The sequence below is a fragment of the Arctopsyche grandis genome, chromosome 4 (assembly GCF_051622035.1).
Source record: "Arctopsyche grandis isolate Sample6627 chromosome 4, ASM5162203v2, whole genome shotgun sequence".
NCBI lineage: Eukaryota > Metazoa > Arthropoda > Insecta > Trichoptera > Hydropsychidae > Arctopsyche > Arctopsyche grandis.
Window position 1 is genome coordinate 25,267,872 of NC_135358.1, and position 18,954 is coordinate 25,286,825.

At 31.7% G+C, this 18,954-nt stretch overlaps 1 protein-coding gene across 1 annotated transcript in view; it reads left to right on the top strand.

The window, feature by feature from the left end:
* The first annotated feature begins 3,408 nt into the window (after positions 1 to 3,408).
* Positions 3,409 to 18,954, top strand: part of LOC143910472 (protein lin-28 homolog) — a 29,106-nt gene continuing 13,560 nt past the window's right edge. Inside the window, exon 1 of the mRNA XM_077428964.1 lies at positions 3,409 to 3,912. Coding sequence (XP_077285090.1) covers positions 3,873 to 3,912 — 40 coding nt within the window. The 5' untranslated portion in view covers positions 3,409 to 3,872. The remainder of the gene's footprint in view (positions 3,913 to 18,954) is intronic.

Here is an 18,954-nt window from a genome sequence, read left to right on the forward strand (position 1 = left end):
TACGGGTTTTAACCCATAATAATAATTAATATTTTAATAAAAATAAATATTCATAATAATATAGGCAAGGCTTCTCATCGTTCAAATTGAGGCACGTGAAGCATCGCAGATCTAAAACAGCTTAAAGTCCAATATAAATCAGAATATTGCGGAAATGATATATGTGGAAATTTTATCAATGCAAATCCGAAGATATTTACACTTTTGAAGTATACATTTAGCGTCGAATTATCGAGGTAAAAATTTGCATGTGAAAATAGGAAAACAATTTGAATCGTCTCAATTCCGGGAATTCCACTCTTTGTATAAAGTCATTGAATAACTCAATTGAAGTATTTTCGCTTCAAAGTTTGATTGAAATGCTTCAACACTATATTTTGAACGATTCCTTAAATCCTGGCAATTCTTTGTGGTATGTACATAATATCCACTGGAATGTAATAATTGTTCTACTCTTTTTGATTTTTATTGTAAACTAGTGGTTTTATCCGGCTTCGCTCGGTATTTGTAATATAAAGAGCGTAAGCATGGCAAAACAATCTTATATTAAACATTCACTTTATTTATTAAATTTATTTGAATCGAAAAAATATAATATTCAACGATGTCGATATCGTCGTCATAGAAACTTTGATTTGTTTTCGATGTTCCCAACAAACCTTACACACAAAGTCTCTTTCGAAATTATATATTAGATTAACTTTCGCTTGTCAGTAATGTGTTTCTGAATTATTGATGTTTTTTTTTTTTGAGAAAAGACATTTGTTTATATAGTAATGATTAAAAATCAATTAGATTCGTTGAGAACCTCTCATTGAGCATCAACCGTGAAAGAATCAAGCTGCCAGAAATATTCACAGGTGGTTATAATAGTATGCAATTAAAAAATGTGCAAATCTATAACCTTTAATCCAATTTTATGTCTTTTTTATGTTTGCACCGGAATTATTAAAATAATTTAATTGCCAAACATAATATATTTTACTAAAATTAACTGAATCATATGTTCAATAACAATGTATTGCATATTTAATTTAATTTTTACTATCATCATTGGGTCATAGCGACAAAGCAGATATCCTCAATGTGTCGCTATGAAAAATCAAAATATACATGAACATACAAGTACAGATACGCAAACAAAACATACATACATACACAGAATAAACTCAGAGGAGCGTATGTATAAATGATTAAGTTGGCTTGTATGTATCGCCAGTTCATTTCGGTATAATATTGTTTAAAGCGCTGAACGGGCCTCATTGACCACCCATATCACGTGGTACATCTGGTCATCTATCCTGCATTAATTAATACAAAGATACAATGTATGCATAGTATAGTAAAGCCATATAGTATGGCCCGGGCATTGGGGGGACAGCTATGGCTCAAGCCCTGGGGCCCAGGCCGCGAGGGGGTCCAGAACCGAGGTATATATTTTTTAATTTGTTACGAAATTGCCAAGTGCCTTTCGTCTTCGTACTTCGTAATTATGTTCAAGTAGTAACTTGTCGGTGATACCTTAGCTATTATTATAAGTATAACAACTATTAAATATATAGTAATAGGATTGAGAATCACCTGATAAGTGATAACTAGAGTTGGGCACCTCAGTGCGCTAAATGTGTTTCCTATTATCAATTTCTATCTAGAGAGCAAAAAAAAGGTTAACTATAGAAATTGACAATAGGGAACCCATTTAGCGTACTGAGGCGCCGAACTCTAGTTATCACTTAAAAGGTGATTCTCAATCTTATTATTCCTTAATCCTTTGAGTGCTGACGTCTTTTCTGTTGAACGCCCGCCACGCTGAAAATTTCGCTAACATTTCCAACTACACAGAATTATTTAGAAATCCAATAGAAAGTAGGTATAAAAATTGTTTAATATACCCTAGATCACTCACCTAGATAACTACCGCCCAGGATTTTGAGTTTTGTAAACTTGTATTTAGATTCTCTGATATATCTTAAATATAAAATAAACAAAAGAAGTCTATTAATGAATGTATTTTTCCAAACCTAGTTCCATCTTCTTCATTGTTGTTAAAATGTAATGCTCACAATCTAAATGACAAGAGAATTTCTGCGATGGTTATAAATTTAGAAATTCCAGTGTAAACCAGTCTTTATAAACATTGACAGGGATTAGACGACCCATGTTCAATCCATTTTTTTTCAATGCTACCTGAAAAGGCTTAGCGGGTAGTATTCTTGTTTACTTAGTACATTCTCAAAATACAACGCCCATCGGCGTCTTTCAGGCCCATGGACTTGTTGGCAAAATGCCAATCGGCGTTGGTTATCATTAGTCACCGGAGCCTGAGGGGGCCGTGTATTGTTCAAAGGTTGTAAATGCATTGTTAAAGGTTTGCCGAACAATGAATAGCACTGTGAATATCCTACCTCTAGTTATCATTCAAAGGGCTTATTTGAATTGTGAAAAAATGATAAAATGATTTTTAAATTCAATTTTGAAACTTTTTTTGGGGGGGGGGGGCTTAAGCATGTTAGTCCGCGGGCAATGAATAAGGGCAAAATCACACAACGGTGAATGTGGCACGCGGTTTTTTTTTTGATTTTTGATTTTTAAATGCTTTTTATTATTACGAAATTATGTTCACAATACATCTTATATCTATTTTAAAAGCTACTGATCTACTGATCATTTTCTATTTTACAATTTAATTTAATTTGGTTATTAATCACAGTATTATATTATTCTAATGTTAATCTAAAGCATAATAGGAAAAAGAGCTCAAAAACCTATTTACAATCCAATTTACATTACATTTACATTACAATTTAGATAGTTTTAAACATATAGAAAAAAATGTTAAAGTTTCAATTTAATAAAAAAAAAAACAAAAAAAATTGATAACGAATATAGGATACACCGTTATCGATCACTGTCAAGCAAGGATACAATTTTACCGAAAATGGTCAAGCAATTTCAATAGGTCGAAAGTGTCGTTTTACAAGGACGTGTTCCATGCATGCGTGCCATGAACGTCACATTTTTTCAATATGTTTAAAACTATCTAAAAAAAAACCACGTGCCACATTCAACGCTGTGTGATTTCGCCTTAAAGCATTAGTTGCATTTTTTATTAACTACAATTTAATTTGAAAAATTTTGTTGTATTTTACTTTTTTGTATGTACATATAGTTAACGCGTGATTCCTCCATAGTGATCAGTGACAATTTTAATGTGCGTAAAATATTATAATTATATAGGCAAATATTGTTAAGTCGCAATTGAGACGAACTGCTATGGAAAAAGTTAAATAAAAAAATATAAAAAAAATGAAAAAAGTAGGGATTAATGCAAGTATTTGGGGAAACTGTGTAGCACGTGGTGTAAGTTCACATTCCTAGATAAAAACTTTATAGTGGGCAAGTTGGTTCAGTCAACGAGAAGACGTGGCCGGGTGAAGGTGCGCCCCACGGCGCTACACGCCCCATGAGGCACGCGGACCCCTGCGCCCCCCGGAGCCCCTGACCCTGCGCCCCCACACCCCACCCACCTCAAACTCCCCCGCAGCCCCCATTCGACTTTCCCGCCTCGGACTCCATTCAGTCGAACGACAAGCTCGGCGATTGGTTGCCGTGTTGTTTGTTTGTGCCGCCGAATACTACTACTACTACTACTACTGGTACCTACATACAACAAAAACGAGAAGAATTCGCGGCAAGTCGCAACCACGTGGTCCACACACACACACAACGTACTCTCGGCTCGCTCGCAGAATGTCAAACGTTTCCGGCGACTGTTTTTTTCATATTAAATTTTGAACTTTCGCGTTGTGAATCATCGCGAAGGCACGGGACTCGGACACGTGTGATGGTGACGGTGAGAGAAAATAAAGAAAATGCGCAGCGAGCAAGAAGGAAACGGAAGTGGCGCACAAGGTAAATAAATATTTGTGTGTTTAATGTTATTACTCCGTGGGTCAAGCGGCACAAGCGCTCGTTTCGCGCTTATCATCTCCTATATGTGCTTATTTCAAATAAACAAGTTCGACGTCATCGCGCGGCGCACATTTTAGTCATCAATTATTTATTCATAATACGTATGTTGACTATTTTGCTTTTCGTAAATCGTAAACAGTGCACGATTCGTACCCGGTAACGATTTTGACCGGTTAATTTTTTTCGAAACAATGCATAGGTAATTAAGATGCAACGATTCCACTTATCACCAGGTGAATGCTTAAATAAAAAATCTCGAATCTAAATATATATGTATAATATAAGGACTGATAGGTGATCGATGTTAATTTTAAGTTACGAATTTGGATTTTCTCATCAACATCCCCAATAGCCGGTCAGAATGGTTCTTTACTTTTGTAAATGCCGTATAACAATTTTATATGTATTATAAAATCTTTTTAGCACATTGTAAAATGCGTATGCGATTGGGCAAACATACATATAATGTTTATGACTCATAAATGAACGATTCAAAATCATTATAATCGCCCATTCAAAGTGATTCAGTAAGTAGGTATTTACTGCCATTCGTAAACGTAACGTAAACTTATATGACGATTCGCGGAATGGTTATAATATTATTGATCTAAAAAATCAATTCATTAAAGCCGGAATTGGATGAAACACAAAAAATTCTTGGAAAAATTGTGTGTATAAAAATATTCGTCATTTCTGTATGACTGTGTGTATTTTTTCTGTAAACAAAATCAGTGTGTTAATGTTCGAAATTTTTAGAATTGGAATTAATTCCTCATTTAAATTTAATCGATTAACGTAATATCTCTATTATTCATTAAACGATTAAATCGGCGGTTGGTTATATTTTTAGTCTATTCCGAATAGTAGAGGTAATACTTTAAACCCTTTCTGTGTCACATGATAAATATCAAGCTTATATTTATTATGTCATGCGTTAATCATAATTACATTAAATTTTCTATAAATTGGTACGTAAAATTAATTAGAGAATTTATATGACACGCCAAATTAATTTTCGTGGCGCCTAGGATAAATGTGAGTTTAGTATAGATATTTATTATGAGTCATTGAACTCTTAAGTAGGGTCTTACAGAAAAAAGTGCAGCTATATATCTTAATAGCAATGGATTGTAGATATTTTAAGAAAAAAATGTCAACATCAGAATATATTCGGATATTACGAGTTATGAATTTCACCAATAAACTGCATTTTAATATATAACCTTAATTTGAAGAACTATGTAACTTGCTTAAAAATAACTGGGAACTTAGTGTAAAAAAATAATACTAATACTATAATATTAAAATAATACTATTAATAAAACAACAATACTAATACCAATGTACATATAAATATTTTTTGTGAATTTTTATTTCATAATTTCAGTTATTAGCATCAATCAAAGCATGTTTAAAATTTCGGTTACTATCTAATAGTAGGCAAACTTGTAGAAATATTATATTAGTTGAAATAAAGAAGATTTTTTGTAAGTTTGTGCAACTGAAATAGAAAATCTAAATTAAAAAAGCGTGACTTCATATTTTTATGAAGTTTGACCGATCATAATATTTTGAAATATTATGTAAGTATCGAAATAATTATAAAATAAATTTAGTTTAAAGCTTCCCTTATAAATCATTCAAATTTAATTTATTTTTGATACAAATTTGTATGTAATAGGAACTAAAGTATGTGCATATATGTATATTATACATATGTATGAATGTATTAACAATAAATCGACTATTATATTACATATTTCAAATATTATATTTTTAGTTAATAAAAGGTATGATGAGATCATAGATTTGCTCATAAAATTTAAAATATAAATAAATGTAGGGTAAATGCAAATATGAATAAAACAAAATATTTACATATGTACATACAATATTTACAAGCTTTATGCCTTACCCAGTTACATATAGATAAAACTATAGTTAAAGGGTTGAAATAATTTGTTTTCTATCATAGTATATTCTCAGTTTCACATGAGAAACATTAAAATTAGAAACATTTCATATCACTTTCGGTAAACCTATTATACTTAAGTAGAAACCCGCATTTTTAACATTTTACGATATATGTATTTACATACCAAAATTTATAATTTTGTGCTACTTTTCACTTTGTATGTATTTTATATTGTTATACTATGCACTAATTATTAATAACTGTTATTGAATACTATTTACCTACAGAATGTCAGCTTTAAGTGGTATATATTTTTAAAAATAAGTATTGAAATTGATATATGCATATTTTAAAAATTATGTCTAAAATAAATATGAAATTCTAAGATTTAAAAAAATATATGCTTCAAATACGAGTTCTTAATTAATAATTTCATACAATTCATTAGATTTAGATGTTATTTTCCAACTAGATCGAAATAATCAAAATATTTTTAATCAACACACTTATACATACATATGTATATATATATAGTAAGGTTACATTCGGAAAAATCGTTTTGAAATATTGACTACACATCTGAAGAAAGTGTTTGTTAAATACACATTTACTGTAAATCAATGCAACAAGCTTAATAGAAACAAAATAAATAAGGACAGTCCTCGATGCATTTTAATAAAAATAATGACGAGATGTTGACTAGTTTGATAGCTTTGGAAAGGGGTGGAGTCGAATTTAATGATATCCACCCAACTATAATACATACATACAGTAGATAATTACTATTAGGATCTGAGTCAACTTTGAACCAGACATAATTGGACACGGAGGCGGCCACCGAACTTCATTGATATAATTATGGGATTTTCTATTTTTTCCACGTGTCGTCAAAACAACTGCAGTTTGGTATGCGGCGACAAAGACGACGTTATGTCATGTCGAAACAGCACAATAACCCAAATTCCCGAGGCGGGCATGTGCGTACGTCGTGTGTCCCTCTCGCACGTGCACGCGTGCTAAGGGCGTTCGAAAGGGACACAAGCACAGCCGTTGTCGTCTGTTTACACGCAGGAAAAGAAACGAAAACGTTGTAAACAAAGAAAACAACACGCTCGTCTTCCGTTTGTGTCGTTGTCTGTCGCCTCAATTTACGTCGCTTAACGCCCTTCTTCGAATGTTGTCTTCTCGTCTCCACCCTGACACGTGCGTGCTGGGCGTTATGGGGTGTAGATGGAATCTTAACGAAAGCTTGGAACCCCATTTATGTCGAATTTCTATAATTTTTTTACCGTTTATGAAGTTGGACAGTTTTGAAATGTCGTTTGCAAAAAGTTGACTATAACTAAGGCTGGCCGCGCACTAGGCAGCCAGGCTGCCGCAGCCAAAATATTGAGCAGCCAGTTTCGGCAGCCAGAGTCGACGGCCAGTAGTCACCTTTCCGTCAAGCGTAGAAGAAATAATTCTTTACCTCTTGTTTCGTAAGAAACGCAAAGCAAAGAGAAGATTTTGGATTCATTCATTCAAACAAACAGCGTTACCAGAATTGAATGGAGAAAGATGGATTGAGATAGCAAATGGTTTCAATAAAAATGCAAATTTTCCCAATTGCATTGGTGCCATCGATGGTAAACATATATGAAAGATTAATAAAAAGCTTTCCTCACACTTTGTATTTGTGATTTCCTACCATCTTCGTCTTTTCACATCTCGATCACTATATTCTTCTGAAGACATATCCCATATTGCCTTACGATTTAATCCGTTAACAGATATCCGTTACAGATAATCCTTTAAAGGTCACATAGTCTCTGGGATTCTATTCGCTATCCGCGGCGTAAAACTTCTGGCTGCTACGTCAAGTGCGCGGAGACTGAAGGCAGCCACATACATTCTACCTTGCAGGCTCTGGCTGCGTGCAGCCAGCTGGCTGCCGTGCATTCTTACGCGATCTATTGGCTGCCGCAGCCAGGAATTCTTGGCTGCCTAGTGCGCGGGCTCCAATGAGCCCCCGTATGTTAGATTGGCTGCGGCAGCCTGGCTGCCGCAGCCTGGCTGCCTAGTGCGCGGCCAGTCTAAGGATCGGATAGGCTTTATTAAGGATACTCATTAGGGCAATGACAAATAACAATATGTACACGTTTCAACCGAATTCAATGCAAAACAACAAAAAAAGAGGCTTTCTACAAAGCTAATAAGAACTACAAAAGGGTGTTGCCTCAATCACCCTTTGTAGTGTAGTCATTAATAATAACTCATTATTAGAGGTAGGACCGGAAGCGCGCCGTCTATTGTTCCATTATTGTAAATGCTTTGTAAAAAAGTTCGGCAAACCTTTAACAATGCATTTACAACATATGAATAATGGACAGCGCGCTCTGGGTCCGCTCTTTACTCATTATCATAGGCCGGCGCACCATTGTACCATTGTTCATTTTTATGGTGAACCTTTTTTATATACTCTACCTTTGTAGTTTGGCCTGTTTCGTGGAAAATAGCCGTAAAACGCACTCTTTCCTGGAAAAAGCACGCTTCCGGTCCTACCTTTAGTCATTATTAAATAATAATAACGGATAACCAAGATGCCGTCTTGAAAAAAACGGACCCAGAGGGTGCTGTGTATTGTTCATTGCATTGTTAAAGGTTCGCCGAACGTTTTTTTTTTTACTCTAGCTTTGTAAATAGAACTAAACCGCCCTGATTCCTAGAAAAAGCACTGTGACTATCCGGTGTCTAGTCATTATAGTACGATTGAAAAAATGGTAGAACTGGGTAATTGCTATATATGAATGTAGTTTTAAATGAATTATTATAAAATTAAAATTATTTTTTAAAAAGAAGGAAAAAAATATTTAAATTATTAGTACCAAAGCAATGTACATCTAATTTTAGTGTTGAATATTTTCTATGAACCACAAGAACGAAAATTCTTCCTCTGATTGATTAAAAAAAAAATACCAAGCATAAACCAAGAACGTGTTAAGGTTGATAGTGGAGGTAGAGAGTAGTTGTTGCTATGTTTATATTACTTAAGATATTATTTAATTTATATAATGTGTTACCAATACGACTCATTGGCAAGTTGCCCCGCCCCAAAAGGTTAGTGCCCTAGTCAAAATCTGATTTTAATTATAACAGCTTTTCTATAGATTTGATTGAGGTATTTCTGTAAAAACAAACCTTTTTATTTTAATCATACATATTCAATACAGAATAAGAAGCTATAGGAATATTCGGAAACTGTCGAAAATAATCAATTAATTTGGTTTAATTCCTAAAAATCAAACAAAATGATTCGTATTTAAAAAATATGTTTTGAAGGTTCAGTTAATTTATTAACTATCTAAATATAAATATACTATTTTTAAAGCTTATTTATGTATTTCTTAGAAGAAAAAATGTGTTCCAGTTTAAAAAAATGTTATTATAAATAAACAATAGTTATTTAGTTGTAGTTTTGGGCCCGTTGATTTCAACGGGTAGTTTCGGAAAGAATTTGATACACGGATTAATTAAATTAAGTTTTATGTTATACATAAAGAAACAGTTTGTGTTTGATGCGCTATCCTCTTTTTTTTCAAACATCGTTAAAATATAATTAATTTAATATTATATTTTAAATAATTATATATAATATAATAAAAAGATAAAAACCTTGCTAAATAAAATTATATGTACTTACATACTCTTATATGAACACATTCGTGAAAATGGTTTTAGTCAAGAGGTTAACGTACATATTTGGTCGTCTAATAAATGAAATCAATTATAAACAAACTTGGGTCATTGACCTCGCAACCTTGAATAATAATATAGGTCGAAAAGCCTGGTTACATTATATGTGTAATTTATAACACATTTCCTGAAAGAGGCAGTGGCTCCCTTATTAGTGTTGGCGTAACCCGAGCTGGGATATTTCGAAGTTCATTTTATTTTTCGAATATCGTTAAAATATAAATTAATTTCAATTAAAAATATATATTTAATTGTTTAATATAAAAACAAAAAAAAAATGGTTCAAAACCTAAATAAAATTATTATAAATGAATTTATATAAAGTTTAGGATTTTTATCGATTCATTATGTCCGTTAAGCGTTAGGACACACACACACACACACAGATTAGCGTCTTTATATCTACATACATATATACATAAAAATGAATGTCTGTGTGTGTCTCGAATTGGCTCCTAAACCACTAAAAAGATTACGATGGAACTTTCAGGATTTGTTTTTTGCATGTCCGGGAAGATTACTGTGAAAAAAAAACGGGAACGGAAACGGGAAAAACGGGAATGAGTGTCATTGCAAGGCAATAATTTTAAATGTGTTCGCTGCCTGCGTTTTTCCGACAGATGGGAACGAGAACGAGAATGGGAACGGGAACGGAAATTGCATGCGTTATTATGGTATTGCAACGCATGCCAGGGTTCAGCTATATAATAATAATAAAAATATGAACCAAAAGTTTATACAAACAATAAAATTTTTATAAACATGAAAAGAAGATTATTAAATATTTGGTTTTAAATTTAAATAAGAATGTTCTGAACTTTATTCAGGCTTTTTTTAAAGGTTTTCTTTATCTACATATACAGGTATACAGTAGAACCTCGATTATCCGGATTGTTAAAAAACACAAATTTTACGATTTTGCTGCTTGCATGTTGCTTTCAAATTTTTACGTTCGTGATGGCATAATATAAAACGGCGCATGAGCATAAATGCATAACATAAAAATTCGAAAATTATACAGAAATGATTCAGTTGTCTTCAAAATTCAATACTCGAAGGACGTTTGTTTCTTGAAAATTTAATCGCGATGTAAATATATATTTTTAATATTACAACAAAAGAAAATAAAAACATTGTATTATAATTAAAAGACAAATTAGATATATGAATGTAATCAATGATTTAAAAAGGGGTGTCTGAGAACGTTTTTGTCAAATAAATATGGTGTTGGAACGTCAACGATCTCGGATATAGAAAAACGAAGTGAAAAATTATGAAATTTGACAGAAAATGGAAGCTCAGAGCGCAAGGTAATGAAAAAATCAGGAAATGAAGAAGTCGAAGAGTGTATTTTTATGTGGTCTGGACAGCCAATATATGGTCCATTATTGTGTGAAAAGTATTTGCGATTTGGCAGCTTCAAAAAGATTCGTAATAAAGAATAATTTAATATTGATCTTCATGTTTATTATATATGGAAATGTAGATAAATAAAAATTATTTAAACTGAATGTACATGTTTTTCCCTGTCAATTGTGATTTTTTCGATTATCCGCATTTTTCATTATCCGGACTACCTTCATCCCCAATTAGTCCGGATAATCGAGGTTCTACTGTATTAAGTAATAACAATAGATAGTTTAATAGTTTTGTGTTCATGTAATAATTCGACCTCGATTTTTGACTGATTTGAACTTAAACTCGGTCACTGATCACGTTTCCATGGCTTTTAAAAAATGTTTGTGTGTTTTGGACATAGTTCGAATACTGATATCCTATCAATTTCTTATGAGTATTGATTTTCATTTTCACTTAAATTATAAATATCCCAATCAATAATAGTGTTTCGGCGCTAGTACATACTAATGCAATATTTTTAATAGAAGTGATCGCATGGCTCTCAATAATATTGCGCAGTTCGAATTGTTTACGTCGTCACGCGACACTACTGGGAAATAGAGTACGTAACATGTTACGAAATAACATGTGAAAATTTTTATACTATCGTCACATACGAAATGAGACGTCACCGGAAAAGAAAATGTTGGAAAATCCCTTTGATTCGAAATACACTACGGAAATCACAACCCTCATTATTTGAAGCCCAAATATAGAATACTATCCGTGTACTATCTATCAGCCGTTAGAAACGAGGGGGTGGCTATTTTGAGTACATTTTCGAGCTCAAAAACATTTTATCGCCATATAATCCAGAACGACACTGTAATTTTAGAACTTTTCCCCCCTAGTATAAGATCGATAACCGCCATAGACGCGAAAGTTTGGTTTTTGGAAATATCTGGTTCTATTCAAAATTGATACAGACTTTTTTTAAACACAAAATGTGTATTCTGGGGTATCAATAAGTATTAGAGAGTTCAATTTACTGGTCAATCGATACATTTTTTATTACCAGTTTACCGGTAAATTAACGGATTTTTCAATCTCTAAAATGCTTTTCCAAACTGACTTCAGTTTTATTTCTAATAGCTAACTGAAGCAAATATATATTTAATTTTTGTCACATTGCAAATATATAGCAATGTGACAAAACACAGCAAATATATTTTGTTGATTTACCGGTAAAAGTATTAATTTAGCGAGATATTTTTCGGTAATAAGTACCTACTCCCTAATAAGTACCTATACATATAAGAAAATATGATTTTTTACAGCCTTTTCTGCTATCAAATGTTTTAAATTGGATTTTGTATGGTTTTGAAATAAATGTGGTTTAGCATCATGGACCCATAATTTTTTGACATCCCTAACTTAAATTATAAATTATTTTTTGTTTTTACATTAATACATACAAACATACATACAAATAGTTTATTAGAAATTTAATAACTCTAAACAACAACATAGTATTAATTTTGTCGATTTTTACTTAAAGTTCTTACTTTTATTTTAAATGTCTATATCAGCGTTTCCCAACCTTTTTTGACTCGCGTACCACTTGGTAGTACATAACGCTTAATTGTACCACCATATAAAAATTATTGTATTTCATTTTAAAATGATTGTATTTCATTTTAGTAAACGGCTACAGAAATTTAAGCGCTGTCATAAAGCTGTTCATAATGTTCACTAATACCTAGCCAAAAATTAATAACCTTATTTATTTCGAATTCTGTATTTAAATGCTAAATGTCCGAAAATGTTCATTATCAAAGGGGTTTGAAATAAATTGTTTGCTTCTTAAGGTTTGGGGAAGCACTGCGTAAAAGACGATTTCAGCCCTATTAAATATTCAATTATTTTTTCACGTATATCCCGAGACATACGACTCTTGTTTTCAGATAAGAAATTATGTAAAGTTTCAAATACTTCAGTTTCATCATTTTCGATACATAAATTCCAAAAATCTAATTTTTTAATCATACATATATACTTTCGATTTTATCTGCAAAATTAAAGATTATTATCGAACTGTTCTCACGTGTCAAATTCAAGTTATTTATTTATTGAGTGTAAACGCGGTAAATTTAAATATGCACTCCAAAATCCATGCCGGATCTGAGGAAAATGCATCGATTGCCAGATTTTCGATCATCAACTATTATCATATTGCTGCGACGATGACTAATTAAGATAATGTTTATTAATTACTAGTTGTTTTACCCGGCGTCGCTTAGTATTTGTAAACAGCTTAAACATGGCGAATTAAATTTTTTTATTAAATTTATTATTATATGAAAAAAATATAATATTCAACCAATTCAATTGTCGTCATGGAAATTTTATTTTGTTTTCGAAGTTCCCAAACAAAGATACAAACTTACAAAGTCTCTTTCGAAATTATATATAAGATATAAAAAATATTTCTATTTTATGATAGTAAATCATTCATTCCTGCATGTCCGCCATTACTGATTTTATTTCGCGTACCACCAAGCATCAACCGCGTACCACCGAGTGGTAACAGGTTGGGAAACGCTGGTCCATATTATTAAAAAAAAACCTTGCAGATGCAATGATATAAGTGATTAGGGCTAGATTCATACACGAAACTATGTAGGTCCAAATAGAAATTCAGTTTGATGATGTTGTGAAATAAATATTGGTATAAAAAGAAACCTGCTTCGTGAATACATCATCGTTTTTCTCATTCTTTACTTGTAAAACTAACATTTAATGACGTCGCAGTTTCAAACACATTAATGGTATTTTTTGCGTCGTAGGCTTAGTTCAAAATATTGTACCAGAAAAGTTTGCTCAAAATGCTGAATAAGTGTAATGTACATACATATTTCTTCATTAATTTAATTATTATGTTGACAAATCCAGTTAAATAAAAAATTCTATCCAGATTCAACGACTTTTATTTCAATGAATTTATTAAATTGGAAATAGAATTTGTCATGTATGTTCAACCAGATAGTATCTGGTTGTAGTAAATCGAAAAAATTGAAAATCATTACTATATTGTATGTATTTTTAGCACATTAGTTTACTAAATACATATATGCAGTATTGAAAAAAACAAGAAAACATTGAAACAAAATAAACCATTCGGTAAATAGTAGAGAGAAACCATTTTATTACAATTTTTCCTTGTACTGTACATATACATATCTACCAAAATATAAAACACATCAGTTTCATCTCAAAAATAAATAAATAAATAGAAAAACCGATCGATTTATTACATTGATTATCGCCGTTAGACGTCTTCATTAAAACACGCTGTTAATAGACTGGCTAATAACGATCGAAAAAATAAACGTAAATTTATGCAGTTGTCACGAAGAGAAAATTTCGAAATATATGTACATGGAGTTGTACTGTTAAATAAATTTTCCCACGTTGCACGGCGGTCATTAACTATTGGATAAAATTTAAAATTATTCCCGCAATGTATTTATGAAGCGTTTATTGCTCACATCTTATTAATTTTGATTGATAAAAATGTATATAGGTTTTCAACAATGCAATAAAATGTTACTATGACTATTTTCAATTGTGTGTTCGGATCGATTTTACGACATTTTTACGCGTTGAAAGTACCGAAATTGTATAATTTTCTTCAGGCGAATCGGCACTTAAGTGAGTTTATGACATTTTAAGTGCGAAAATAATATTTTTACTGCTCAAGACATGGTTGATATTTCTGAGGTTTAGTTCGCGCAAGCGCGGGAGAACAAGTGTCAGAAGCGCGTTTGACGTTTCCATACTAGCGTGGTTTCGAAATGAAAACGCCCCAAAATAGGTATTTGTGAGTTAAATTTGATTTTTTTAAACATATTGAATATTATTTAATGTTTAATTAATTATAAGCAATGTGCAATTGTCGTATTGATAAGATACAACGGAAATATTCCATTACACGGTGTAGGTTATGTTGATTGACGCATTGACTTGTTAGGGGTTGTAAACAAGTATTGATTTTTGTTTTACTTTTGCGTGAGACTGTTTATATATTGTTTTATGTCATAGTTTTGACTATTAAAGTAAGGTTAGACTAACTTGCAGTGTATATAAAATTTAAATCATAGTACTGAATCATTGTTTTTAAATAAATAAATCTTATTTACGTATTTAATCCGAATGCTATGCAATCTTGCATTTCAAATGAACATTTACTAAAACAAACTAAAGCTAGTCGAAGAAATATGTATGTAAATTTTTTAGTGGTCCTTTCAACAAGTCTTAATGAAAATCTCATAGTTTAATCTTTTTATTTTAAAGATGGAGAACAATTTACATGTCAATAAACTACATATGTACACACAATATTTTGTTTTAATAGATACTATTAAAGTTAATACTAATACCAGACTTGTAAATTTTATCACATTATTTGAAGAATTTTTGGGAAAATTTTTGCGATACTAAGAATTATGACTAAATAATAGAAATTTAAAGCATGAAAAGGAATAATAAAATGGATCAAAATGAGGGGGGAATATTGCTAAGAGAAGAGCAAGATTTATATATGTACATATGTATGTATATACAAATAAATGACAGCAATAGTTGGTAGAACAGGGATTAATGTTAATTATATTTATAGTTTTGTATTGCAGCTATACAATTGTTTTATATGTAATTGCTAGATATAGTTTTGATTTTGATTTTTAAATGCTTTTTATTATTACGAAATTATGTTCACAATACATATTATATCTATTTTAATAGCTACTGATCTACTGATCATTTTCTATTTTACAATTTAATTTAATTTGGTTAGTAATCTCAGTATTATATTATTCTAATGTTAATCTAAAGCATAATAGGAAAAAGAGCTCAAACACCTATTTACAATCCTTATAAATGTTCATAATACATCTAATACATAATATTAATTAAAGACTCTCTAAAGTCGATGACCTAAAGCAGATTGTGTTTAGGTAATCTGTGTTTATACCTGAAGGGTATAGACATTTTGTTGTAATCACCGATACTCTTCACAAGTGTGTTAGTATGGTTATTAGTGATTCTGTCATAGAATCTACTGGTTAGTTTGTTAGTAATGTCTGTAACAAACGGAATATTATATATGGCATGCAGTTTTTTCAGGTTAGTATATATGGGTGTATTATATATAATTTAAAATTTATAATTTAAAATTTGTCAATCATATGAAAGTTTCACACAATCATATATTAATTATAATATTAAACAAGTGTGACGTTTTGATACTGTGACCAGCTCGGTTTTAAATTGATTTATACGACTTTATTGGTTTAAATTGTCAGTAAACGTGTCGAGTCTATCCATTGTTAGCGATGATGATTTATTGAACGCATTTTTAAATGACGATTTGACGGCTAATTTTCGTGAGCTCGCTCGGTACTCGGAATGCAGGTGGTTTGAGAAGCTCTTGCATTCCGTTATGGTAAATATTTAAATAACACCGAATACTGAAAATCGATCGGTATGCAGTTAACGTTCGACAAACTCTCGCGTTTTCATATTGTAACCCCGGGATATCTAATCCAAATACCGAGTAATAAGCACTTTGAATACACATGTATGATAAGCGAAGAGAGTTTTCTTATAAAATTGTTAGTTGCCTTTCGTAATGTGTGCTTTGAGAATAAACTGGAGAGGGTAGGAGATCGATGGAATACTTCCGTGGATTATATTAATATGTTTTCGAGTGGTGAATGTGTGTTTGAATATGTATGCGTATGTAAACGCGACGTTAAACGTTATGATTGATGTGTGGTGGTTGTAAGTAGCCGAGGAAACGACTCAATTCCGATTGTAATCTCTACGTACAAATCGTTATTGCTTCGTTTATGGGGACTCGTTTCATTTTGTGACGATAAACTGGAAAAGCTTGATTGAAAATTCGACTATTTGTCTTTTACACTATCGAGGCGCGCGATCGATCGGCCCGTAACGTGTTAACGATCTAACGTTGTTGAAGATATGAAAATGCCGCAGTCTCCAAATCGCTCGTCGGGATCTTGATAGCGAATAAAGAAAAGAAATGCAAATTTTAATCGTGGAAAAATGTCCGTGTGGTCAACATGCAAATATTTTCCGTTGTATTTCATTCAGTTACAGTAATTTTGATATATCCGTGTGACAAGCTTTTCAAGATTGGTTAATTTTCCATTTAATGAATAGTTTGTAATTACATACATATATTGCCGCAAAGGGCAAAAAGGGTGGTGCCTGAATGTGTAATTGTAAGTTTTATCACTCATTTATTTTACAATAATTGACATTCAGTGTAAAATATGAGCTTAGTTACAGAAAATTTGTCCTGGAAAGAATTCCGCTGCATTTTATTTTATTATATATATGTATATATACATATGAGCCGTAATATTTGATTAAAAATTTAAAAGTGGCATAAGTCAACTTTATTTCATTACGAGAAATATTTTGCAAAACATTAAATATAATGTTTTGCATTTAACAATATTGTAGTTTGTTTCTTCATTTAACAATATGTAGTTTGTTTCACACACGGAACAATCTGCTCAGTTTTAGTGTGCACGTTACAGTGAATCTGTATTCTCCAGTGAAATTATATTTTCACTAGTAGAATACGTTGGCAAACCCAGTCAGTGAAAGCATATCACAAAAACTTTGACGCTAGATCATAACTGCGCCAGTTGGAAAAAGCACCGAGGACTGTCCAATTTATGAAAATAGGGTATTCCTTTCAGGAAATATATGGTCGCCATATTAAACTATATTTGGACAAATCGCAAAAGTTGGTCTAAGGTCATTAAATTCGCCTTCTGATGTAATTTAACATTTATCGATATCAAAAAACCTTTTTTTTGGAGGTAGAAGAAGAAAACACAATATTAATAGAAGTATATGACGTAAATGTGAAATATTCGGAATATAAATTTCCTTTTAAAAAAAAAATTAAAAACTATACTTCAACTGTAAGTATGAAATCACTAACATACACCAAAGAACAAATTGACAAAGGAACTAGTTTGTTCATAAAAAAACTATTAGGCATAAGTTTCACTGATATCGTTTGTCCCAACCTCTACGTACATACATATGTACGTATGTATACATTATATATGATTACAATGGGTTGCAATATTTTTAATATTAGCTGAAACGGTAATTTTCCTTTTATTTGGCATTTTGACATCATAAAGGTTTTGACAGCTAAAAGTTTCATGTGACACTTGATAAGTCTATTTGAAGATAGCTTTTGACTTTTAACACTTCAACTAAAACCAATGATTCCTGTACGAACGAACTGGTACAGGCATCATACATATATTAAATATTACAATATTTCTTATATTAAATTCATAACATCAAAAAGCCGTGACAAATTCTTCATTAGAAGAAAACCTCAATACATTTTTAAACGATGAAAGCTTACAGTTACATATTTTGATGATAAGCGGCATCTCGAAAAGTGCAATTCACATCCACAAATAAAGAATAATTTATTACATATCGTGAGTGATGGTTTGTAATTTGTCTGAATTTTAGTTACAATATATTGTATTACATAGCACATATGTGCATACATGAGGTACCTATTCCTTCACATTCGCACTTCTCCCCTCTTATTAAACCAAGAAAAATTGTTTCTCCTTACATCGACTTGAATCAAATTCAAATCATATCGTTTTTAATTTCTCAGACACGCTTCCTACATGGGTACTTTCAATTTGGCCCTTTTCTAGATACACGAAGGCTGGGGCTTAACTCGCTCTAGATATGTACGTAGGATAGTCGGTACCGATTTAGTGGGGTACACGTATGACCCCATTGTGTCCGAATAATACCCCATTCTTCCCTTCGCTCTGGCGATAAACGACTATTCTCCGTTGTCTCCTTACTCCCCTTTACCTATTATTATTATTATTATTGTGATTTTTTTTGTTCACTTC